Source organism: Rhipicephalus sanguineus, chromosome 10 (assembly GCF_013339695.2).
Source record: "Rhipicephalus sanguineus isolate Rsan-2018 chromosome 10, BIME_Rsan_1.4, whole genome shotgun sequence".
NCBI classification, from domain to species: Eukaryota; Metazoa; Arthropoda; class Arachnida; order Ixodida; family Ixodidae; genus Rhipicephalus; species Rhipicephalus sanguineus.
In genome coordinates this window covers 88,063,913-88,088,843 of record NC_051185.1, presented here as the reverse complement: position 1 = coordinate 88,088,843, position 24,931 = coordinate 88,063,913, and the positions used below count along the sequence as shown (strand labels likewise).

At 50.5% G+C, this 24,931-nt stretch overlaps 1 protein-coding gene across 1 annotated transcript; it reads right to left on the bottom strand.

Moving 5' to 3' along the window:
- Nucleotides 1–10,972: 10,972 nt before the first annotated feature.
- On the bottom strand, nucleotides 10,973–23,991 carry LOC119406581 (titin). The gene is made up of 3 exons (XM_037673317.1): nucleotides 22,848–23,991; nucleotides 20,124–20,824; nucleotides 10,973–18,529 (listed from the first exon to the last, which is right to left on the bottom strand). Exons 1-3 carry the CDS (start codon nucleotides 23,989–23,991, stop codon nucleotides 10,973–10,975), a joined length of 9,402 nt encoding a protein of 3,133 aa, XP_037529245.1.
- Nucleotides 23,992–24,931: the final 940 nt, after the last annotated feature.

Below are 24,931 nucleotides of genomic sequence, written 5' to 3'. Positions count from 1 at the left end.
TACGTGCTCATTTTTCCGGCTAAAGGAGGAAGCCCGCAAAATATGAAAATACCGCGTGACTAAAGTCCACCAGGAAGCAGCGCCCTCACACAAGGTCACTGTGAGATAGCCAGTATCAAGACATCAGAAAAAAAAATCTTATAGCCCAAATGGTTTGCCTACCACACCCTGGCCGAAGTAGAACGCCGCTCTGTCCTTGAAAGGCAGTGGTCAGAACAGTGCTACGGCCGCGTTATGCATAGGATGAGGCGTCCTTGGGATATGAATAACAAAAAGGGCGTACAAACGAGGAGAATGAATTCCTGTAAAATTGCGACGCCAGTTGTTGGCGCTCGTCTCGTACCATTGTCGGTATACGGAACGCTGTCTGTGGCGGCGCACGACAGCGAAGGCGATTACTAGCAATAAGTGTATTTGAAGACGCTGCTTTATTGTGCTGGTGGGGAGTAGTCACTTGGTATTTTTCACATTTCGCGAGCGTTTTTTTATCAGCCGCAAGCAATGAGCATGCTATGAGTATGTTGCTAAGAATAGCACAGTTAGACGTTCCTGAAACATTCATGCATGTGCCTCACTGACATCTCGGTAATGAGGTGAGCACTTGTCGATTTAGGTGATTTCTTACACTGAAGCAAATAAATCTAATGAAAAATTTGCTATCGGCTACTATGTCATACTGGGAACAATGAGTACTACGTTTTCTTCGCTTAAAAAAATTGCTCTATATAAAATATTGGTTCTCAATGGCTAGCACACCCTGCATAGGCTGCTGCTGCTGCTGCTGCTGCTGCTCATGATGATGATGACGTGTAAAAGAACTTGTTGCGGGGCTGGTTGGTAGACCATTACAAAATTATTAGAGCCCAAATACACGACACATTCAGACACGCACAGAGCCCCACATTCAGGCTCCAAACACGTACAGCGCTCACTTCCAATTATTCCATCGCACGAATGCTTGAATATATATACATATATCTTTACTTCCCGGTGAAATGGAATTGATCAATTCTAGGCTGTGAGGAAAAAAAAAACGTATGTTTTCGATAATATGTGCAGTTGGCTTCGTTGGTGTTAATGCGCGCATGTTCCACATGATGTATATGTCCAAGCACCCGTGAGACGAATAAATAGTTGCAGTGAGCGGTGTACGTGTTTGGTGCCTGAATGTGGGGGTGTGTGCGTGTGTGAATGTGTCGTGTATTTGGGCTCTAATAATTTTGAAACGGTGATGTGTATAAGGGAGCGTTAGCAGTACATCTATCTATCTATCTATCTATCTATCTATCTATCTATCTATCTATCTATCTATCTATCTATCTATCTATCTATCTATCTATCTATCTATCTATCTATCTATCTATCTATCTATCTATCTATCTATCTATCTATCTATCTATCTATCTATCTATCTATCTATCTATCTATCTATCTATCTATCTATCTATCTATCTATCTATCTATCTATCTATCTATCTATCTATCTATCTATCTATCTATCTATCTATCTATCTATCTATCTATCTATCTATCTATCTATCTATCTATCTATCTATCTATCTATCTATCTATCTATCTATCTATCTATCATGTCTGCCTGCCTGCCTGTCTGTTTACATTTCGACACAATTTCTCCGCTGCAAACGCAATATTCAACCGCGTACCTGCAGGGGACGATCCGAATCCCACCTTCGTGGTGATGACGCGCCTGTCGGCGTCCGAGTCAGCCCTCGAAGGCCCGTGTATGCGCCTGAGGGCTCCCTGGACGATGGACGTCTCGAGGTGTCTGAGGGCGACCTGCTGGGGCTCTCGTATGTGCACAGAGAGGTCCTCACTGCGCGGTCGCTGGACGGCAATATCCTCGACGCCGCTGCCTCGCGAGGTCAGCTGCTCCGACTTGGTCTTGTGCGTCGCCCGGATCGATGGTAGCTCGACAGACGGCACGCGGTCTGCGTCGCGTCGATGCCTGTACCGAGAACGTGTGCCAAAGACGTCGTCGGCGTCGTCGTCGCCCAACCAGGACGCCGCCGAACTCTCCAGCACCTTGTGGGAAGCAAAATACAATTGGACCGAGCTGGTGGAGTCGGCGTCGAAAAGTCTCTCAGCAATGTCTGACTGTATTTGGTCGAACTACACAGTACATGTTGTTGGCGCATGCTAGAACGGGCCGGAAATCTAAATTTAAGGTTGCCTGCCGAAGCAACAGGAATATTAAGCTTCTTGTGTCTCGTGGTCCTTAAAGGGACCCCAAAAAACTTTTTGAGCATGGTCAGAAAACGCTGCCGATAGGCAGTCGAGGATCTTGAGAACACGCGAGCCAAACATAGCGCAGCACGCCGCCTGGAACTTACAATTAATTCTCACTCAGCTAGAAATCGCTCCCTCCTCTCTCAACAAATGATATGCCATAAATCCAAATGACGGCGCCATAAACCCAAAGTCAACGGCCGTTGGGTGAATTGAGCATCGTGAGCTGCAGAGTTACCATGGCTGCCGCGGGATGCTTCCACATGCACGCGCGTGGGCTCATGATCACACTGAAAGTAAGCGCGTTCGAAGAAAAAAGGTGCTCGTGGCGATGACGCGTGCTGACGAACGAACGTAGCTTCTTGACCTTTTTTCATCCCCCCTTTGCGTAGCTTTTTTGGTGTGAAAGGAGAGAGAAAGCGCTTAAAGCGTGCGGCAAATCCTTGCAACTCCACTCGTACTTCACGGATTCTAGAAGTTTTTGCGGCAGTCGATTTGTGAGGCAATCAACTCCTTTAATGAAGCCGTTCGATGATCACTTGAAAAGTGTTGCAGGGTCGATTTAAAGTTTTGAAGCTGACTGTATCAGTAAAAAAAAAATTAACTGTAGCGCAAGAAAACTGAGTGCGAGAGAAGAGCAAACACACAGACTAAGCGATCCCGTTTGCATCTCCTCTTTTCTCGTGCTGTTTTTTTTTGCGTTATAGTTCAAAATGGTTACGCATTGGGTGTTGACGAACAATTCCAGATGTGATAGAAGTTCGCCACAAATGCTACAGGCCTGTGTACTTAGATTTAGGTGCATGTTAAAGAACCGTAGGTGGTCGAAAGTTTCGGAGCCTTCACCTATGGCGTACATAATAATTCTATCGCGGTTTTGGCATGTAAAGCCGCATAAATTACTGTCAGAAGTTGAAAACGTCTAACAGTAATTGGTATTGTGACAGTAATTGGTATTATTGACAGTAACTGGTGTTGTTTTCATTCTGCCTTGTGGACATAGGTTTGCGAGAAGCTTACCCTACGAGTGCGACCGCGAAGGGACACGACGTACTCCACCGCCGCCGCGCACAAACACGCTACGGCCGTGTTCATCGACTTTCCGACACGGCGCAGAAAAGACACTCGAGGCGTGTCCTCAACAGACACAGGCTTATTGACGCAAGATGCAACACGGTGCGACAATCACGGGATTGCGGACCGTACGCCTGCCTGCGGCGCTATGGTGACCACACAAAGGGGGCCACCGAACGCTCGAACGAGAAGTCGCCTCCAAAGGCAGCGCCAGCGCGTGACTCCTTCGTTGCAGGCGTGCAAGCCTGGCAAGCCTCCCTAGCGGTGAGCAAGCGCCAGGCAGCAGCGAGCTCAAAGTGGAAAGGAAGGGGGCTGTCGCTGGCGGCCAATGAGGACAGGCGCAGCCTAGTCACGTGTGCTATCGTGCCGTGTGGCGAGAGGTGGCAGCACGCTTGTCTCCATGCCGGGAAGGGGCGGCGCATGGCTGGCATGGCTTGCACCAGACAAAAAGGCCTGGCGCCGTAACCCCGGTCGCCATGTTGCCGTTGAACGGCGGTTCCCAGCGCTCGAGCCGCGCCGGGCCAGCGTACGTGCTAGTTCAGAAGGACGTCTTGCTGGGCGAGTTGGTAATATACCATTATTAAACGTAGCGCAAAAAAGCACGGACAGTAAAGGAGCAACATACACAGCGCGTGTATGTTACTCCTTTACTGTCGCAGCTTTTATTAAGAAAGTCATCCTTAAAAAAAAGCTGCAATATTTTCCCGTAGCGCGTAAGGGAGCACTACTCAGCTCCACAGGGAAGGGAACAAGGAAATGAAACACAGAGGAGCTACGGAACCTGAACCAGCATGTGTAGCGAATGTTCGCACATCCGCGACATCCATCGACCAAGCGACGAAGGAGGGAAATAACGTATGGAACTCGCGGGCTATGGTGAGGAGAAAGCTATTACTAGGCAAAGGGCATTACAACCCGGCTTGTACTCGAGGAGAGAAGATACTGAATTTCTCGCGTGTAGGAAATGAACATTTAGGAAGCTTCTAGGCTATGCAGGCGTCTCCCCCCTCCGTATGCATGTATATACACTGTTCACCCCATCTTCAAGTAGCGAGCACACACGAATACCCAAAGAAAAATTAACGACACGAGTGCTTTCCCTTCGTTGTGTCTTCATGTGTCTGCGCTGTTCGAAGATGAAGCTATACCAACCAGCCCAAAGTGCCACGCTGCTGTTCATTTCCAATCTTGTAAATGGTGAATCAAATTTCAAAACAATGCTCGAGCACGGCCGTGCGTATTGTCCTGGCGTGGCCGTATGGTTACTTGACACCCATGACCTGTACACCTAGGTCATCTGCCAGATCGCAATATCGAACGCCTAGCTGAAGCATTCTATGCCATGTAGGAGCTGCGGAGCAGCGAGTGTTACAGAATACTTTCAAGAGCAGGTATTTTGAAATGTACTGTGTAATGTAATGCAATTTAACGTGTATGTAACCGGTAGCACCGAATCATGGTGAGGCCAGATTTCCTGGCTATCATTGTGGTTCGATCGTTACTTTTTTCGTTGAGCCTTGTAAAGGTCTAACCAAAATTTGTGGCTCACTACCTGGTTATGCACTATTACTACATTACGAGCAGGGGCATAGCCAGGGGGGGTTGGGGGGGTTCAAACCTCCCCGAAATTTTTCAGTTTTGCGTGCGTATATATACACGCGCACATATAAACGCACGCACGAACATACATGAAGTATGGTTGAACCCCCCCCCCTCCCCCCCCGAAAAAAATTTCTGGCTACGCCCCTGATTACGAGACAGTAATTTTTTTTCAAGCAGCACCTTGTGGTAGCTGATCTGGAAGTCCTCATCGCTGAACGTGGTAGTCGAAGATGACCTCCGCGCCAAGGCGGAAAGGTCCGCGTCGCTCAGCGGCGCGACGATTGGTTGCCTTCTCCGAGAGAAGGCGTACGTCGTCGGCGAGATCTGCGTCACGGAGTCGCCCAGGAAGTACGGTTCGATGACCATGCCCGGGGGACTGATACGGCCTGCCGGACCCGGGGCCCTCCTGAAGGCTGAGTCCAGCGGTTCTTCGGAGCCGGGGTCTCGTTGCGGGTGACGTTCTTGGCCACTCGCTGGCGTCGCCTTGTTTTCGGTGGCGAATCCAACCTGAAAGAAGCGTAGTCTGTCATCCTGGGAAGCGTGCAAGTCGAGACTGGGGTGTTTAGCTTTGTTTACGCCCACTCAATATTAATTTTATTTAGTTTATTATGCACTTCACTGCCAGATGCATTGCAGAGGGGGAGTGGTAAACCACAAAACGAAACAAAGAGAAAAGAAAAAAACAACAGTAAAAACATTAAAAGAACCTGAGTATACAATGTCAGCTACTGCATTGCGGAACTGCTCGTAATTGTCAATGTCTTTTCCTCGAAAGCGCGGCTTACTTTAAGCGTAATCGCGAGCGAGCGCACGATTACGCTTAAAGTAAGCAGCAAGTGCTCAAGGTCATGACGCGTGCGTCCCGTAACTTCTTTCCACCGTGCCATCCGTCCCTGCTTAGCTTCCAGCGCACTCGTCGGGACGAGAGAAGAGAGGAAGCAATTACGGCGTGCGACAAATATCTGACTGCGCCCGTACGTGACGGAATCTAAAAATTTTTGCGATGGTCGATTCGTGAGGCAATAAGTTCCTTTAATGAAGTCATTGAATGGTTGCTTGGAAAAGTCTTGCAGGGCCCCTGTAAGAGTTATATTGCGAAATATGTTAATGGATCATTAGTTTACTAACGGTAAGGGCGAATTAACTGGCAGGATGATTGCTGAAAATTAATGGAAGGAGTTCATTGAAGCAGCTAGACGGTTTTCTTGAGAGCGGCTGGAATCGTTGCTACACCTAGCGGAGCAGGTCTCAACCACGCGCTTCCTTCTACGTGGCCCCCGAGATCCGCTTCGTCAGTGTGACCAAACACAAAGTTAAACCAATGAACACACCAGCGTACACGAACACTGGGGTACATTTATCACTAACAGACACCTAAGTAAAGGATTAGGGTCACCTCCAAGTTTTGATCGTCGAGACGTTAGGCCGAAGCGAAGCGGCAGCGACGTTCAGTCAGGTCTAGTGCCAGAACGTGTCTTGCGTGCCACAAGCCACGCGGTGCTTTCTTCTGTCGAGGCCGGATGAACGCGACGGTCACGTCGGTACAGTCACATACTACATGACAACGTGATATTATGGTGCCTAAAATACTCAGCTCTATACTCAGTTTCATACGTAAGGTACAGCGCTATGGAAGCTAGCGAGACATCGTGCAGTTGATGCGCTCGCACCAGAAATTGTTCAATGATATTTCACACCGGTAATGCGATTTAGTTTATTTTTGTTTCTAGAGTGAATAATAAATGAAGATGCTTTGTGCCTTACAAATAAACAAACCACGTTATTTATACGGCTGTAAATTGGTTGTTCTGGAGCCTCTGTTTTCGTATTGTGGCCTCCGCGATTAGTTCCAGTAGCTCGAAGCCGGAACCAATTGCGGAGGCCACGTTTGCGACAAAATCTAAGCGCGAGACGCGCGCACTTGGTCATTTTGCTGACCGAAATTCTTACATAGCTTCCACAACGTTGCCCCTGACGTACGAAACGGAGTATAGACATTATAGCAATATATACCACCGCGTCGTTGATCGTCACCGAGGAGCCAGCTATGGTCAGGAAGGCGCGAGTCAACATACGTGTTCCGACCCTGGCCTCCGAGGTATCGCGCACGCGCAAAATCACAGAGGCCGCAGTTTGGATCTGACAGCTGCAATGTGTAGCCGAGTGCCACCACGGCAACGGACGAAGTGAATAGGTGAGGAAAGGTAGCCGCATAAGCACACGGGACACAAAAGACTCAACACAGAAAACCACACCTGTTCCGTGTGGCTTTGCGTTTACCTTTTCTAATCAAGAATCCCCAACTCGCCTGCACCCACATTCACCTAAGCGGATATACTTGTACGATCATCCTAAGTATGGCTACTGCGCGTGCGAGGAGTGACATATCCACATAGCTTTGGAACAATCTGGCAGACCTATGCGCAACTCTGCTTCCTGGAGCGTACAGGCCTTTCCTATAAGGCGGACCTTATCGTGTTTTTTTTCGCTTAGAACGCCAGAATTTAATTTCTTTTGAAGCATGTACTGATGTACTGATTGTAAAGGGCAGGGGTGATGAGGCTAACGTTTCGCATCACGACCTCACAAATTGGGATTCATTTTCTAAAGCGACGGTTAAAACGCAGGTGTAATTAGAACATGAAATCGGAGAACAAAGGGTCACTTGCCTGCTGCTGGTTCTCGTTACCCTGCAGCGACCGCGCGAGTCCCGACGGCAGGGCGCCACCGGATCGTTCACGCAGGTCCAGCAGCTGTGGGCCGTGCTTCGTCTCGGCGGAGGAACCGTCATCGTCCGAGACGCCATTGCGGTGGCGCCGGTAGTGAGCGAACTCGTACTCGTGGATGCTGGGCGTCGTGCAGAACTCCTTTTCGAGCATGGCTTGCCCTGGTCGCACCGTAGCTGCGTCAACTCCGTCCACGCTTTCGCTGCCCGGTGGAAAGGTCGATACGCTGACGTAGATACACTAGAACGTGCCGAAACGCAGGGAGCTCACGAGCGCGAGCTTGCTGGCGATGATCATACGAGCTCTTGCCTTTTGCTCGCTTGCTTGATTGGTTGCTTGCTCGCTCCTTATTTCTGGCGCCTACCCACTACGGGCAATTGGCGAAGCTTGCACTAAGCCGCGCAAGGCTTGACACTTCGAAACCGGACGATTATGAAGACTAATCTGGTTGCTTCTAGGTTGTTTCTAGGCCTTAGCTAGGTGATGAGTGTTCTTTCTAGGTTGCTTCTCGGTCGTTGCTAGGCTTTATAGCTAGGTGATGCTAGGTTGTTTCTACGCTGATTCTCAGCGCAGAGAGGTTCGAGTTAAACCACAGACAGACGCAGACCCGACACGGATGTCCAAGCTCCAGAGACAGCAACTCGCGCTTAAACCAAGCGTTCGCAGTTCTCATAGATCTACCGGCATGTCGTCGTTGGTCTTCCATCGCTTCGGGGTCTTCTCACAGCCGCCTTTGCCTTCCCCGTTGCCTCGTTGGTTGGTTGGGTCCTAGAGAAATGGCTCAACACACTACGGGGGATCGGCCACGAAGCGTGCGGCAGTACAAGTTGTGAAAAAAAAAAAACTGTTGCGCTTACTGTTGCCTTCTTCCTTTTTAGTGGACCAGTCGTGAGTAGTGTGACTTACCCAATTTCTGTGGCACATACCCGTTGGTTGGGCTAACTGTTGTCCTCGTCATTTTTAGTGGACCAGTGGTGAGTAGTGGGATTTATCCAATTCCTGTGGGACATACCTGATAGGCCGCAGAGGATAGACCGCACAAATTACGGCTGCCTGAAAGAGCTTCGCTGTTAAGAAGCCGGCGGCTAATGTAAATGTGAACATAATATTAAGGAAGGGTAAGGGGAAAGTTTCACGTTTTGGGAAATTGAGCAGCGTATTATATAAACGAATAAAACAAATACCTGTAGAATAAATGAAATGATATCAAGATAATGCCTAGAACATAATCAAGATATTGTTGGCTTTTGCGAAGTATTGTGGAACTGAATCTCACTAATTCATTCACAAGGTATCCTCCTTCTGTCAACCACGAATTCGCAAAGGGCTCCGCAGATATTGTTGTTTCTACAGTTCAATGAGACAGCTCCAAAAGACATAGTGTTCTCAGTATTTAATGGGATTTGTAAATTATTATAATAATGGTTGGGGTTTAACGTGCCAATACAACAATATGGTTTTGAGGGACGCCGTAGTGGAGGGCTCCGGAAATTTAGACTTCCTGGGGTTCTTTAACGTGCACATAAATATAAGCGCACGGGCCTCAAGTATTTTCTCCCCCATCGAAATTGCGGCCGCGGCGGCTGGGATTCGATCCCGCGGGATTCCTGAATTGTCGTGTAATATTTGCACCGGTAGAGTTTCGTTTTCTTCGGTCGTCTTTAGAAAACTGGCTCATACCCACGAGGGGTATTGGTCACACCGTACGGGAAATGCGTGAAAAGAATTCAACAGGGCAATACTAAACCCCGCATAAGATTAAGAAAGAGAGGGACCGTGTAAATAAATACAGCATAGTGGCTGTTCATTCATAGAGAAACAGATAAAATATTGCAGAAAAACTAAACAAAGAAAACAGATGGGAACTTCGATACATAAATGCTGTAAAGAAATAGTAATGAAAGAAATATCGTTATTTGTTTATTTATTGCAACAATAAAATTTCATTCATCTTTCTCACACTTTTTTGAAAATTGTGGCTCATACCAGAATCATTTTAGAATGGAATGTACGTCCAATTGTAATGTTCTGCTGCCCTAAGTGCTTCTGGCAAGTTTAGCTTAATGAACTTAAGGTAGACGAATAGGTGCTCTTGGCCGTTCGCTCAGTCTGCTTTGATCTGGTGTGAGCACTGTGTTGAGTTTATGCTATGTTTCCTTCATTAAGTGAATAAATACAGGCACCGAACTAAAAAAATAATAATACTAGTTTTTACGCAAATAATTAAAAGAAAATTGACGATAATGCATAGTGTCTTTCAAGTGGAGTGTTTTAATTCAATATTAATTCAAAGAAGTTGTGTTTATTTGTTTCTGTAAATGATCACTATATTAAACAGAATTGTTTTTTATCATAGTTTTTTATTATTTTAAATTATCGTTATCCGCGTTGTGACCTATCGCAAGCAGTGAATGCTTGCCGTTATTGAAAGAAAAATCAGCATTATGTGCACGAGGCTGTTATCTTTATTCGGGTAGTTGGGACTATGGAAATATTCGTGGTAAAGCAACGAGAGACCACAGCGCTGGTGCTTTATGATGGCGCTGGCGATATTATACTGGTTGAAATTTTACGATAACGAAAAACAGGCGCGCGTAAGTGCCCGACAATGCCCATTAGAAACGCATAAAACCGGGTGTCCATTGCTCAACGATTTTACAGCGTGAGACTTTCGCACCGGAATCGAACGCTGGCATTCTCAGTTGGAGTTGACTACTCTACCAACGAGCCACGCCAATGCTTGAAACTGCTCAGTACTTGCAGTAAGCTCTCTAAAAATGCTTGCGACGTTGTCCTCGACGGCCGCTCACCCAGCTTACGCTTCGACTGCTATTCGTGCTCCGCGTAGGACTAAAAGTCGTTCGAGTAACCTGCGTTTTCGCATAGGGCCACGTGCAACTGAAAACACGCTCGTAATTAGAAGCGCAATAATGCACATCAAAGTGCCGATTTATTACGTCAATACTTCGTTGTTGCCGGCGTGATGGTTCTTCACCGGTCCGGGGGTCGTAATGATTTGCGACCGGGTTTTCTGTGCAGCAGCTTCGTAGCACACTCTTTCATCCGGGTTGCACCGTGGTGTGTGATGGCGACGTTTTGAGACTTCCGAGCTGATTTTGATCACGCTCCTGGGCAGCAGCCGCAGGTGTGCTTCCGAACTTCAGGCAGCGTTGCTTGCGAGGTCTTCGGTGTTGATCTCAAGTACACGACACTCTTTTCAATCGGTGGCATTTCGTCGATGTTGGGCGCTTCGTGTCACGACGGTTCGCCGTCAAGGAGGCGAGGCCGTTTCACGTCCGACAATGCTGCGGTGCGCCGGTGCTTCAACCGTAGTACATGAAGTAGCGCCTGTTTCCTATAAGACCGAGGCAGTAGAGCAGGATGAAGACCACCATGAGGAACGCTATCAGACACACGATGAAACGAAACCCGCTCAGCCTCTTGCGCTCCTGCGCTGCCATGTCACCGCCGGGAGGTTGAAGCCTTGGTACTGGAGGTACCGGCTTTCTGGGAAGCCGGTGAAAAATGGTGCCTCTGCCCGGGCTCTGACGTCCGGTGTAAGGCTCCGTTCCGTGCTGCGCGACGTCATTCAGCCGATCGGTGATCTGTCGGACGGCCGCCTGCTCGGGAGTGAGAACGTGGTGTCCTGGTATGTGCCCGGCCATTCCCTGCTGGGCCAGCGCTCCCCGGAGCACTTGGGCGGCCATGGCTCGTTCGGGGTTTGGCTGCGTCTGTCGACCGGAGGATCCGGGGGCGTCACTAGGGGGCGGGAAGTGAAAGTTGTACTGGATGTTGATGACGGGAACGTTGAAGGAAGTCGGTCGCGGCAGCGAAATTTCGTCGTCCAGCGCGGGCGCCAGCAGCTCCGGAACTCGCAACTCTTCCGACCGATCTCGGCTTGAGTCCGGCCGAAGCCTGTCGACGCTCTCCCCGCTCGCGCTGCTCGAAATGACACTAGGCGGCCCGCAAATGGCGTTCGGTATATCGGGCTCCACTAGTGGCTCGGCAGCGAGCACTGCGACAAGAGCGGTGCGCGAGGCGCTCGGCAACATGTCGAGGTCACCGGCAATCTTCTGACTGACGTCGCACGAGGCTTCGGAGGCGGCACTGATAAGTGAACCCGCGATCGAGGCTTCCCGAAGCACAGCTAACTCTCGCTGCTGCTCGGCGTTCACGGCGGCCGACGCGGCCGCGACGACGACCGCGGCTGCCGCCAGCTCTCGGATTTCGTTCTTGCTTTTCTCGACGAGCGGCTGTTGCAACGCCGGTTCCATCTCGGTCGCGTCTTTGCCGATCTCCGCGTGCGCTTTTGGCGATACGGCGACAGGCGCAGTAACTGCGTAGTCCGGCGTCAGGCGTTTCGACGCCACGGTGGCCGCGCTCGGTAAGGTCGTAGACGGGGACGCTTTGAGCGACTTTTGGAACTCGGCGTACGGCGTGATCTCGGACGGCGGAAGGGCGGCGCTTGATATTTGGGCCTGGTCTATTTCGCGTTCCAGGAGGGGCGGCCGAGCAACGTTCTCGATAGCGATGGTCTCTGCTTCGTGCTGTTTGAGCTGGTGTCGAGGCGCTTCGACGATGATTCCTTGCACGTGGGCCTGTTGATGCTGGTCTCTCGAGCGAGCTTCCTGCTCCGACACCCTGAGGGCGTCGGCTATGGCCAATTCAGACTCGGTTATTCCAGGAGCATCAGCTCGCATGCCGTCAGTTCCACCAGGAATCACAGCCACTAGTTGACCAAGCGGGCGGGGTAGTGGTACTCCGCCGGTAACTGCGCTTACGGAATCGGCGACTTGTATCGCAGGCGCGGACACGGTGGCTGGCGCAGCTTCTTCCTCGTCAACTTTCTCCGGCTCGCGTTCCGCCACTGCAGCCGCTTCTCGAATTTTTTCTTCCCCTACATTACCTGCCGACCGCAGTGCTGGTTCTGCTATTTTGAGTGAGGCTACATCGCTAGTGGGTCCAGGCGTAGGAAAATGTACCACTTGTTCTTTCTTCGCGAGTGCACTTCCGGGCTCTTTAGTCAGTTTCAAACCTGGTTTCAGACCAATGGTCTGTGCATGTGGCGTAACTTTTTCCGCAGTGGCAAGGGATCCTGTTCCTTCTGGAGTAGCTGAGGGTACTGGCTCCTCTTGAGACAGCTCTGGTGCGAAAGCAGGATGAGCCTCTGAAGCCGGCAGAGTAGCTTTTCGTTTCGATAGTTTTCCGACCGGTGCTTTGATTGCAGTAGAAATGAATTTTCTGCGAGATTCCAGCACTTCTGCCGGAACTTGCGCCTCGCGAGTGTCCGTTTCTATGAGGGACGGCGTTTTCACAGCAGCAGGCTCTGTAGAAGTGTCCGAAACTGGCACTTCTGTTCGTGTTATTGCTGAAGTCGTTTCTACCGAAGGGACCAGAGACAATTTTGTACTCTCGACTGTTGGCTGGATAACACCTACCATTGGAGGTTCTGAAGCTTTCTCTGCAACACGTTCAGCGGCCGGAGGCTCTTCCCTAATTTTCGTGGTGATTGGTTTATCAACGACTTGTTCGGAAGTGGCAATTTCGACTATTTTGCCATGCTGTTCCGGTACTGCTTGTTCGGCTTCCCTCTTAACTTCCTCTTGAATGCTCTGAATAGCTGGTGACTTTTCTGGAATTGCTGCAGGAAATGTCTTCTCGAGGTCTTCGCTACGACTGAGTACTTCCAAGGTTTTCCCGAGTACTACTGGCCCTTCTTTGGTCTCGGATTTCTTTGCTACATGTTCAATTGCTGAAGGCTTCTCTGGAATTTTTACGGGAATTGGCTTCTCAAAGAATACTTCAGAAGTGGGCATTTCAACTTTTTCTCTAGCCTTTTCTAGAGCTGACGGTTCGGCTTGCGTGCCAGCTTGCTCTTGAATGTGCTCAATAGCTGGGGGCTTTTCTGGTAGGGCTACAGGAACTGACTTCTCAGGCGCTTCTTTGGAACTGATCAATTCCAAGGTTCCTTCATGCCTGTCGAGAAGTTCTGGTACTTTGCTCTCTGATTTCTCTGCTACATGTTCGATTGCTGGGGGCTTCTCTGGAAGGGTCACGGGAACTGGACTCGCAAGGAATCCTTCAGAAGTGGGCATTTCGGCTATTTCCCCATGTTTTTCTAGTACTGACGGTTCGGCTTGCCTGTCAGGATGCTCTTGAATGTGTTCAATAGCTGGGGGCTTTTCTAGAAGTTCTGCATGTACTGGCTTCTGAGGCGCTTCTTTGAAACTGATCATTTTCAATGTTTTTTCATGCGTTTCGGGTACTGCTGATTCGCTTTTACTTGCAGTTGCCTCTTCAACGTGTAAATATGCTGGAGGCTTTTCTGGAAGTTGCGTTGGAATCGGCTTCTCAGGGGCTGCTTCAGAAGCAGGCGCTTTCATGAGTTTCCCATGCCTTTCTAGAACTACCGGTTCGGTTTGCCTCTCTGCTGCTTCTTCTGCGTGCTCGTGTGTTGGAGGCTCCTTAGGAAGTGCCGTCTCGAGGTGCGAAGAAGGGACTGTGGATGGAGCGAAGCCTTGGAGTGAAGGTTGTACGGCTTGCTTTGCGACGTGCTCGATTCCTGGAGGCTTATCTGCAAGAGCTACAGCAAGTGGCTTGTCAGTGGCAGCATTACCATCGGACACTTCTGAGCTTGCTGCTTCCTGCTCTTTTTTCTGGGGCATTTCAAGATCGGGGACACTGGCTTGACGTGAGGCTGGAATGTGCCCTGTGATGGTCGCTTCTGTGGTATCAGTAAAGGATTTGGTTACCTCTTCTGGTACTGTAGAGAGGTCAGTGTTCGTACCGCCCATCAAAAGTTGTTGCAGCTCTTCTTCCGAACGCAACGTCTTAAACATGGGTTCCAACACAGCAGCACCATCTATTTCACCTGGTGATTCCGGCTTTGAAGAAGCAACGCTCAAGTGTGCCATTATTGTGGCAGGCGATTCTCTCAACAATGAGGCAATCGAAGTCGAGCGTTTTTCTCGCACTTCCTCATGGTACTCGTGGTGTTCGTCCACGTCCTCGACACCAACAAGAACGGCACCTCCCTCAGAGCTATAATCTCCAGCTGATCTTACCTCCGTGCTGGGTGCCTCGATAAGCTGTGAGGCTTGATGACTCTTCGCTTGATCGGTCGGTGACAGAGATCTTGGTTCCACAAGTGTCATTGTCTGACTTGGTTTTGGCACAACATCTGACGCAATGTGCATCATCTCAGTAATGTGCTGCTCATTTACTGATTTGAGATCAGTAGGAGGCTTCTGTTGAAGTGCCCTCTCGGTCTTCAGGTATTGTACTTCTTCAAGCTTTATGTCACGGGTAACGGGTTCGACTATTCCTGCGGCGGGTGCGGTATCAGCGAGAGTGAGTGGCATTTCGGTTACCTGTGGCTCGCTAATTGGGACCACGGACTCTGACTCTTTTTGAGTCGCATCTACTGATGTGCCGGGAACTTCGCTTTTTGCGAGAGCCTGAACATTGTTTTCCGGAACATGACGTCTCGTTAGTTCATCCTCAACAGCCGTTACTCTTGATGCAGCATGTTTCATTTGCTCAGTGCCAGCTTCCGAGGTGCGGTGTTCAATTGCGAGCCTTGTGCACAGCGGCTCGAGGAATTTATGTTCGGTCTCTCCGACTGCTGCTTGCTCGGCCAGTGAAGATGGCGATACTTCAGCTTGCGTCCGTTGTTGTTCGGCTCCGGCAGCGTGTTTTGCGCCATACGGTTCGAGAAGCGGCGTGACTCCGGGAATTGCGAGTGCTGCGGCGGGTCTTACAGTTGCATCGGGCGCTTCATGCGGTATTTGCTGCGCGATTTCAGTCGGAAGAGTAGCTAGGAAAGACGCGGCTCTGTTCGCGTATTCACCGTCTGTGGCTTCCATAACTTGAACTGATCCTGCTACTGCTGTGTCTGGTGGTATGGAACGTTTTCCTATCGTTGCTTCGACTGACGCACGCTCGCTTTCGGTGGCCATTCGGTCGGTGCCCTGAGCCGTGCGCAGCTCATCTGGCGCAGATTCGGTCCATGGCACAAGCATGGTGGAAGTAACCGTGGCCGTAGTCTGGCGGGCGTACTCCTTGGAAGCAGTAGCGTCAGAAGTAACCACGGCTCCTTTTTCGACAGGTCGCGTGATGGCCGCTTCTAAAATTGGCACAGTTGACAATTTTTTATCCGCTAATTCCGGTTCTTTCGGTGCTGAGAGTCTCACCTGCGCATCAAGTGCCTCTGATGGAAGATTTTTAACAATAGCTGCTTGTTGAGACTGGCTCGTATCGACCCCACCTGTTTTATCGAAAAAAGGTACCGCTGTATCTTGCTGTTTCTCCGCTTGCGCGGTAGCGGCAGGAATGCTCGGTGCTTCAATCATTGCCGGCGCCGTAACAGGCAGCAAAGCTTTAGATGCCGTCGGAACGACTTTGGAAACGGGCAGCTCGCGTTGATGATATATTTTCATCTCCTGGCTTCTGGTAAGCGCTTGTGGCACCTCTTTTGATTCTGTTCCTCTTAAGTGCAGAGGGGCATGATACTCGACCGGCGGCCTGTGTTCTACTGCCTTCAGACTGGTTGGCTTTTCTTCTTGAGTGCTTAGTTTATCCGGAGTTGTAAGGGCTTCATGCTCTTTTGCTGTTCGATAAATGTCGATGGGAAGTTTCGTAGGAGGCTTTTCTAGCGCGGATACATGGACTGTTGGTTGTAGAAAGCTTTCGGGGAATGCGTCCAGCGCCGGTGTTTCCTCTTCGACTGCAATAACTGGTTGTGCAGGGCAAGTCGGCTTGATGCGCACTAGTTCGTCTGGAGCGCTTTGAAGCTCAGCCTTTCTCGCAACGGTGGCTCCAGCCATCTTTGGTTGACGATCGATTTCTCCGCTCTGCGTTTTGTCTTCTATTTTCTGCTGAGGTAACAAGGCCGGCACTGTGAGCTCACTCTTCGTTTTTGGTTTTTCCTCAGCGGCAGCGGTCTGGGACGGAAAATATTCTAGCTGAGGAAGCTTACTGCTAAGTTCCAGTTCTTGATGTTCCGTCGTAGGCACGATCGTCTTTGGCGCTATGGTCAATAAGTGAGTTTGTTCATGACCCCAGACCTGACTTGCCTTGATCATTGTGTCGTGTTTTTCAGATGACTTTGTCTTAGGCACCGCTTTCATAGACTCAGGCTTTGCCCCGTCGTCCATGACGCGTGATGACGTAGACCCCCTAAATGGTTTATCTGTAGCAGAGTGCGTGTCAACTCTTGCAGAAGGGTATTCAAGTGCAGGTAGTTGCTCTCCACTTTCCAAAGCCGTTGACGACTCCAAAGCACTTGATTCGGCTTCGCGTCCCCTGTCTTCATGATGTACAGATGCAAATTCTTCGAAACCTGTATCCGTCGTCATTTCGTCCGTCTGGTGATCTTTCGTTATGGGAAACTCTCTCTGCTCCTCGACTGGAATGCCCAATTCGAAGGACGAACTTTGTTGCGTCGATGGCGTTGCTTCTTCTGATTTGAACTGCGACTCCGACGCAGGCCCTTCGGTTGGCGGTTGTTCCGTCTGCTCGGACTTGGGTGGCTCTGGTTCCGATGACGCGGTGTGAGCTCCGGAAGCACCACCACCCTTAGTACCTTTTCCGGGAGGATGCTTGCCCGATGGCGGATAAGGTGCCGCGTTGGTAGACATGGTGCCGTCAACAGTGACTATCCTCTCGAGTACCTGTTCTTCACTGGCCACGTACTGATAGGCCAAATCTGAGAAGTCTTCCTTCACAGGCTCCGTGCAGTCTGAGGAACTGGAGATGCTTCTTATTGGTTGGCCATCCTTAATAACGACTGAGTATTTCGCGGTCTTTTTTTCGTGGAGGCGCTCAATTCGGCGATCGAGAGCAGTTGCCCTGGTCAGCTCCTTTTCCCAAGCCGCACGGCCTCTGGTAGCCTCTTCCGCGGCAGCAGTGCTGGATCTGCTTGCCCAAGGTGCCGAAATGTGATGCGTTCGCTCTATAGCGCCAGTATGTGGCGTCAATTTTGTAGGTTCTGTGATGACTGGCATGCCTGCAAGAACTCTGAAGGGTTCGTCGTGTTTAGGAGAGAGCACAGTAACGCAAACACCTTGCTCAGGAGGCCCGGAAGCAGCCTCGGCTGGTTTGGAACCAGATATGAACTTGGGCCTCTCTTTCTCCGACTCCCCCGCTTCAGCGCCTTCTCTAGAAACCCATGACTTATCTTCAGCAGGAAGATGGAAGACGCCTTCGGTCGAATTTTCAGGCTCAGAGATTGCCGAGATAGCGTCTGCAGGTTTAAATTCTTCAGCAGCTTTTTCACCGCCTATGCTCTTCTGGGTAGCCGGCAGGAACTCCCCTCTAGAAAACGGCTGCTCTGCTCGGACCGTGGAAGACGCTTGCTTGGGAGCACGTGGCAGTGCAATTTCGACCAAGGACGATGTCTCATCTGGCCTCGGTACAAATGGTTGTGACTCTTTCACTTCCGGATTTATAGAACCTGGCTTGGCATGTGCTACATCTGGTGGAAATCTTCCCTCTTGTTTCTTTGCCGCCAGGACAACATTGGGTGCCTTCTCATCGTAAAGAGTCAGTGCCGACTTATCTTTCCTCACTGACGTCCCAGGCTCCTCCTCTTCCTGCGAGGACTGCGTTTCAGCACTTGAAGGCTGCTCTTCAAGGTCAGCTTCGTAATCACGCACAGTTACTGTGACTTCCGCTCCTTCCGGCTGTGTGGCCGCTTGTTTGGACTTCAAGCCCGTAACCTCGCTTACCCGCCGCGAGCGCATGCCGGAATCGGGCTGCGAAGAGTGCGAAAAGATGCCACCGACGGAGCGCTTCTTTTTGGGGGTCGTGGACACAGCAACCAGCGGCCCCCCAACTGACTCGCCCGTTCTGAAGGCTGGTACAACACGTCCTTCCGCGTCCTGGTGATCAGAAACATGAAGCTGTGTTTGTCCTTTTACCGCGACAACAGTACCAGTCGGAGGTTTTAACTCTACCAGAGCCCACTCATGAACTACAGAGGATACTTCTCGCACAGATGGCCGATGTCGTAGTTCTAATTCGCGCGACTCCGTAAGAGGCACTGGGGCACCGAGCGCTTTACCTCCTGCCGCAACAGATGCAGGCGGTAAACCTTCGAAACAAGGGGCCATCTCCTCGCTGGAAGCCATTGGTGCTGTCTCTTGCTGGTCTAAGGCCTTCGGCCCGGTTGTGCCACTAGCTTGCGCAGCCTGTTTCACGTCTTTAACAGAAGATTCCCTTCGATGCCAAGGAACAACAGCTGATGTTGGAGGCATAATTGAAGAACGACGTCTCATTTTCAGCGCGGCATCAGGAAGGGGCAGTGGCTCAACTTTCGGCGCCTCTTTCTGAAGCAGATAATCTTGTCGAATCATTTTAACCTCCGAACCTTTTCTTTTCATCTCCTGATCATAAGTAACAATATCGGTAGGCGCGAATAATTCGATGTGGGGTTTCGGCTCTTCGTAGGATGAAGGAGCCAGAGCTTCATGCGGGAGTGACTCGAGGGCTGGTGTCGTTTCGATATGCGACTCTGTTGCGGTGCCTATCTCTGAAGGTACTGACACTTCAGGTGCTCCCAAATCAGTGATCGCACCTTCTGCTTTCAGCGGCACATGCTTCTCGATCGCCACTTGAAGCTGAGACTGACTTTTGTTCCAAGGGACAAGATAGGCTGTTGGTGGCACCACTGAAGAGCGTCGTCGAATTTTTTTGGCAACTGGTTCAGGAGTCGGTATCGTTTGTTGGGGTTCTACTTGCATTGGTTCTTCAAGGTTCGCTATTGAAACCGAAGGCTCGGAAAGTCGCTTCATAGCATCTATGGCATTTCCTTGGGGATATACTTCTGTGTGCGCCGTTCTCTCTTCGTAGGAAGGTATCGGTGGTGTTTCTTGAGGGTATAATTGAAGAGCAGGTATCGTTTCGATATGCGACTCTGTTGCGGTGCCTATCTTTGAAGCTGTTGATACTTCAGGTGCTTCCAAATCAGTGACGGCACCTTCTGCTTTCAACGGCACATGCTTCTCGATGGCCACTTGAAGTTGAGACCGACTTTTGCTCCAAGGGACAAGAGCGGCTGTTGGTGGCACCACAGAAGAACCGTCGTCGAATTTTTTTTGCAACTGGTGCAGGAGTTGGTATCGGTAGCGGAGGTTCTACTTTCACCGGTGGTGCTTCTTGAGGGTAGAATTCAAGAACTGGAGTGGTTTCGACGTACGTTGGTTCCTTTCCGTAGGTTTTGGTCTCTTGTGTGCCTGAAGACTTCCTTCGATAACCTGGAACAACTGCAGCGGTCGGAGGCATGACTGAAGAACGGCGTCTTATTTTTATTGTGTCAGCTTGACGAGGCGATGCTTCAAATTGGAACACCTCTTCCTCGCCGACAGCACCTTCTTGTCGAACCGTTTTAGCTTCCGAAGTTTTCCTTTTCTGTCCTTGATCGTCTGCAACGATGGCAGCAGGCGCAAATGAGTCTATGCACGGCGTCGTCTCTACCTTAGATGGAATAGGCGGAGCTTCCTGTGGGAATGACTCAAGGGGTGGGGTTGCCTCAGTATACGGCAGCTGCTTTTCAGTACCTTCTATAGCAGAAGACTTCCTTCGATAACCTGGAACAACTGCAGCTGTTGGAGGCATGACGGAAGAACGACGTCTCAGTTTGATTGTGTCAGCTTTACGAGGTGTTGCTTCGAGTTGGAACGCCTCTTTCTCATCGACGGCACCTTCTTCTCGAACCATTTTAGTTTCCGAAGGTTTCCTTTCCTGGCCATCATCTGTAGCAATGGCAGCAGGCACAAATGGTTCTATGTAGGGCGTTGTCTCATCGTAAGATGGAATTGGCGGAGCTTCTTGTGGGAATGATACGAGAGCAGGGGTTGTCTCGGACAGCTCTTTTTCAGAACCTTTTTTAGCAGAAGACCTCCTTCGATAACCTTCTGTGCCAACAGAAGCGGGTGCAAGCCGGTCCATGCCAGGCGTCGTCTCTTCGTAGGATGAAGGAGGTGGAGCTTCTTGCGGGAGTGACTCGAGGGCTGGTATCGTTTCAATATGCCACTCCGTTGCGGTGCCTATCTTCGAAGCTGTTGACACTTCAGGTGCTTCCAAATCAGTGATTGCACCTTCTGCTTTCCACGGCAGAGGCTTCTCGATGGCCACTTCAAGTTGAGACTGACTTTTGTTCCAAGGGACAATATAGGCTGTTGGGGGCACCACAGAAGAACGTCGTCGAATTTTTGTGGCAGCTGGCGCAGGAGTCGGTATCGTTTGTTGAGATTCTCCTTGCATTGGTCCTTCAAGCTTTGCTACTGAAACCGAAGGCTCGGAAAGTCGTTTCATAGCATCTGTGGCTATTTGTTGGGGATATACTTCTGTGTGCGGCGTTCTCTCGACGTAGGAAGGTATCGGCGGTGTTTCTTGAGGGTAGGATTGAAGAGCTGGCATCGTTTCGATATGCGACTCTGTTGCGGTGCCTGTCTTTGAAGCTGTTGACACTTCAGGTGCTTCCAAATCAGTGATTGCACCTTCTGCTTTCGACGGCAGAGGCTTCTCGATGGCCGCTTCAAGTTGAGACTGACTTTTGTTCCAAGGAACAAGATAGGCTGTTGGTGGCACCACAGAAGAACGTCGTCGAATTTTTGTGGCAGCTGGTGCAGGAGTCGGTATCGTTTGTTGAGATTCTCCTTGCATTGGTCCTTCAAGCTTTGCTACTGAAACCGAAGGCTCGGAAAGTCGCTTCATAGCATCTGTGGCTATTTGTTGGGGATATACTTCAGTGTGCGGCGTTCTCTCGACGTAGGAAGGTATCGGCGGTGTTTCTTGAGGGTAGGATTGCAGAGCTGGCATCGTTTCGATATGCGACTCTGTTGCGGTGCCTATCTTTGAAGCTGTTGACACTTCAGGTGCTTGCAAATCAGTGATTGCACCTTCTGCTTTCCACGGCAGCGGCTTCTCGATGGCGACTTGAAGCTGAGACTGACTTTCGTTCCAAGGAACAAGATAGGCTGTTGGTGGCACCACAGAAGAACGTCGTCGAATTTTTGTGGCAGCTGGTGCAGGAGTCGGTATCGTTTGCTGGGTTTCTCCTTGCATTGGTTCTTCAAGGTTCGCTATTGAAACCGAAGGCTCGGAAAGTCGCTTCATAGCATCTATGGCAATTTCTTGGGGATATACTTCTGTGTGCGGCGTTCTCTCTTCGTAGGAAGGTATCGGTGGTGCTTCTTGAGGGTAGAATTCAAGAAATGGAGTGGTTTCGATGTAAGTTGGTTCCTTACCGGAGGTTTTGGTCCCTTGTGTTCCTGAAGACTTTCTTCGATAACCTGGAACAACTGCAGCTGTCGGAGGCATGATTGAAGAACGACGTCTTATTATCATTGAGAGAGATGGAGGAGGCCGTGGTTCAAGCTGGGACACCTTTTTCTCAACGACAAAATCTTCTTGTGGAACCATTTTAGTTTCTGAATATTTTCTTTTCTGTCCTTGATCATCTGCAACAGTGGCAGCAGGCGCAAATGATTCGATGTGGGGCGTCGTCTCTTCACGAGATGGAATAAGCGGAGCTGCCTCTGCGAATGACTGGAGAACCGGTGCGGTTTCAGAGTGCGACTCCTTGACCCTACCTATACCTGCAGGCCTTGACACTTGGGGCGCTTCCAGCTGACTGATGACGGATTGCGATTCTAATGCAACAGGCTTCTCGGTGATCTCTCCGATTTGCGACTGACTTTTGTACCAAGGGACAAGGGAGGATGTTGGTGGAAGGACAGAAGAACGACGTCTAATTTTCTTTTCAACGGGTGCTGGAATCGGAATCGATGGTTCAGCTTCAGGCAGTTTAGGGGGTGCTTCATCGTGGAACGGCTGAGCGGCTGCAATTTTCAAATTAGAAGGCTGCTTAGATGAAGTGATCTCGATGGGCGGAATTTTTTCTGGCTCCTTGGATTCTGCAGAGATTTCTTGCAATTCAGCAGTAGGGGGCTTTGGCTCCTTATCCTTAGTTACGTCGGTTGCCTTTGCTCCGGGAACGGTTGTTTCAACTTCAGAAATTTTTATTTGCAATTCTGGGGTATGGGTTTTAACATCGAGAGTAATTGGAGTAGGCTCAGGCGTTTCTCGGTATTTGATTTCCATTACGATGTGCTCTTTTTTGTGCGCCGGTACTTGTGGTTTAGTGTCGACGGTAATGTCGAATTCCATTCGTAGTTCTGCTGTAGGCGCGCTAACATTCGTAGGCTTTTCCTCGGTCGTTTGCGAAGCTTCGTCCAGCTGCCACTAGCGCTTGATGCTGCTCGCCTCCATACGCCTTGGGGTGTTCGACGAGGCGCCACTCTGATGCCTGGCTCTCAGACACCTGCGTGCTGACACGTCGTTTCGGAGGCTGCTTAGTGCCTGCCGTTTCCTCTGCAGGTATTTCATTAGCGGGCCCTTCCCAATCTCCCCGAGGCTCAATCGTCTCGAGGCGTGTCGTTGCCTTCAGCTCGGCTTGCTTAGCTAATCCTGCTCGTTCGACGAGGGTGTCTTCGACTTCGGAACCGACCGTTGTTTCTTCAGGCGTCTTGAACGGCAATGGTTTTTGCGCCTCCTCGTCTATGGATTTCGCGACCTCTGCATGCGAAGTGCCGGGAGCTACGAGTAAGACAGCCCCTTGTTCGGCGCCTTCGCTCTGGAAAGGCAACTTAGCTAGGTCCGCCTCCGGCTTGGGCGTCGAAGAATCGGAGAACGACGTGTACACCGTACCCTCATCAGCGAGTGCGCGCTTCTTTTCGCGCTGTGCGTCGGAAAGAACTTTAGCGACTTGGGGCTCACCTACACTGGATTCGAAGGTCGTCGGTGCGACCGTCGCCTCACCCTGGAGCCTCGTCACGGCCAGCGCTTCCTCCGTCTTGCCCTCGCCCACGGTCTCGGCGCTGTGCAGCGGTTGCCGCAGTTCTGCGTCGAGCTTGGTGTCCGTGCCAATGGTGCTAGGAAAGTCCATGGAGGACAGCGTGTCTCCCACTTGTGTCTCCTTCGGAGCCCCACCGGTCTCCTCCTCTCCCTCGGCGCCATCTTCCTCAACGAAGCTGTGCTCGGAGCCGACGAGCTGCGATAGTGTCCGCACCACTTTAACCTCACCGAATCGCCTTACCTCGCGTTCCTCAGGCACAATGCTGCGCAGCTTGAGCGACGCGGCGAAGTTGGACTCAGAATGGCTGATACGTGTGTTATCACGAGGGCTCGGCCGTTCCAGCGCCGGCATGGATTTTGACTTTCCCAGAGACTCCCTGGCACTTTTCGACGGCGCGTCCTCGGTTGCTCCTGCGATGTCCTCGCCATTATTCACCTGCGGGCCGCCAGGACCGTCCGATTTTATGTCCTCGTTGCCTCCCATGGTTGATCGCGCTGCTTCGAGTTGCACTCGGAAGGAACGCCCTGGTTACCCTGCTGGAGGTAGAGACATCGCTGCTCAGAACTCACCCTTGTGCCGGAATATTGAGCCGGGGGCGTTGAGAGACCCCATCGTGGGGTTAATTTTGGGGGCAATAGCCCACTGTTTGGGGAAAGCGGCCTTTAGCGGCTTCAGTTTTTTCTTCTTCGCGCCATGCTCTCCTGTTGGCCTGCCCCATTACGCTGCAGCAGTCAACCGACAAACGGGGAGTGGGAGAGAACTGAATAACTCGTCTTTAGAAGGTACGGTAGAAAAATACGTTTCTTGTGTCGACTTCATTAGTGAGACAAGCTGTATACGAACACAATAAAAACAGCGAAGGTCCTTGCCCACAACCTGAGGCTGCGGCTTGGGGCTGCTTCGCAGGTACAGTCAGCCTAGCCACTGTAGTGAAAATGGATGTAGATACTGCAGTTTAAAACATACATACTGTATTAAGCGCTGCAGCCACATCGCCAGCCCAGCACGAGGCATGAGCTAGAGCTGCGTGAGCTGTGCTTGCTGAAACACTGCCTGCGGCCACCTAGTAATTGCTACTGCCGTTGAGAGGATACACAACCGCTGTTACACCATTGCTTGCGGTATATGTTGGTGAAAGCTGCTGTGGTTTTCGCTGAGGCTGGAACTACGAAGACAACCATTGCCATCTGTCATGCCTGACGACGCCAATCCTGCAATCCTTCCGGCTTCACGAACTATTAACCCATTGTATGTGCCTGTGCCGAACGTCAGCGAGATCCCGACATATTCAGCGGCACCGCCCTACTAAAACGTTCCTTTTGCCATAGCAATAATTCCATGTTTTCCCGTAAGATTCTTACGGAAATGTATGTCAAATATAAGGAAAATATACGAGTTCCTTATTCGACCATTTGAAATTATT

Coding starts and splice junctions, on each gene's coding strand:
- LOC119406581 (XM_037673317.1), bottom strand. CDS start 23,991: ATGGGAGGCAACGAGGACATAAAATCGGACGGTCCTGGCGGCCCGCAG. Junction 20,825..22,847: donor CCGAGGAAAAGCCTACGAAT/GTTAGCGCGCCT, acceptor TGCCCCCAACAG/CCTATATTGTCCCTTGGAAC. Junction 18,530..20,123: donor CTCCGCCTATTCCATCTAAG/GTAGAGACGACG, acceptor TCTGATCACCAG/GACGCGGAAGGACGTGTTGT.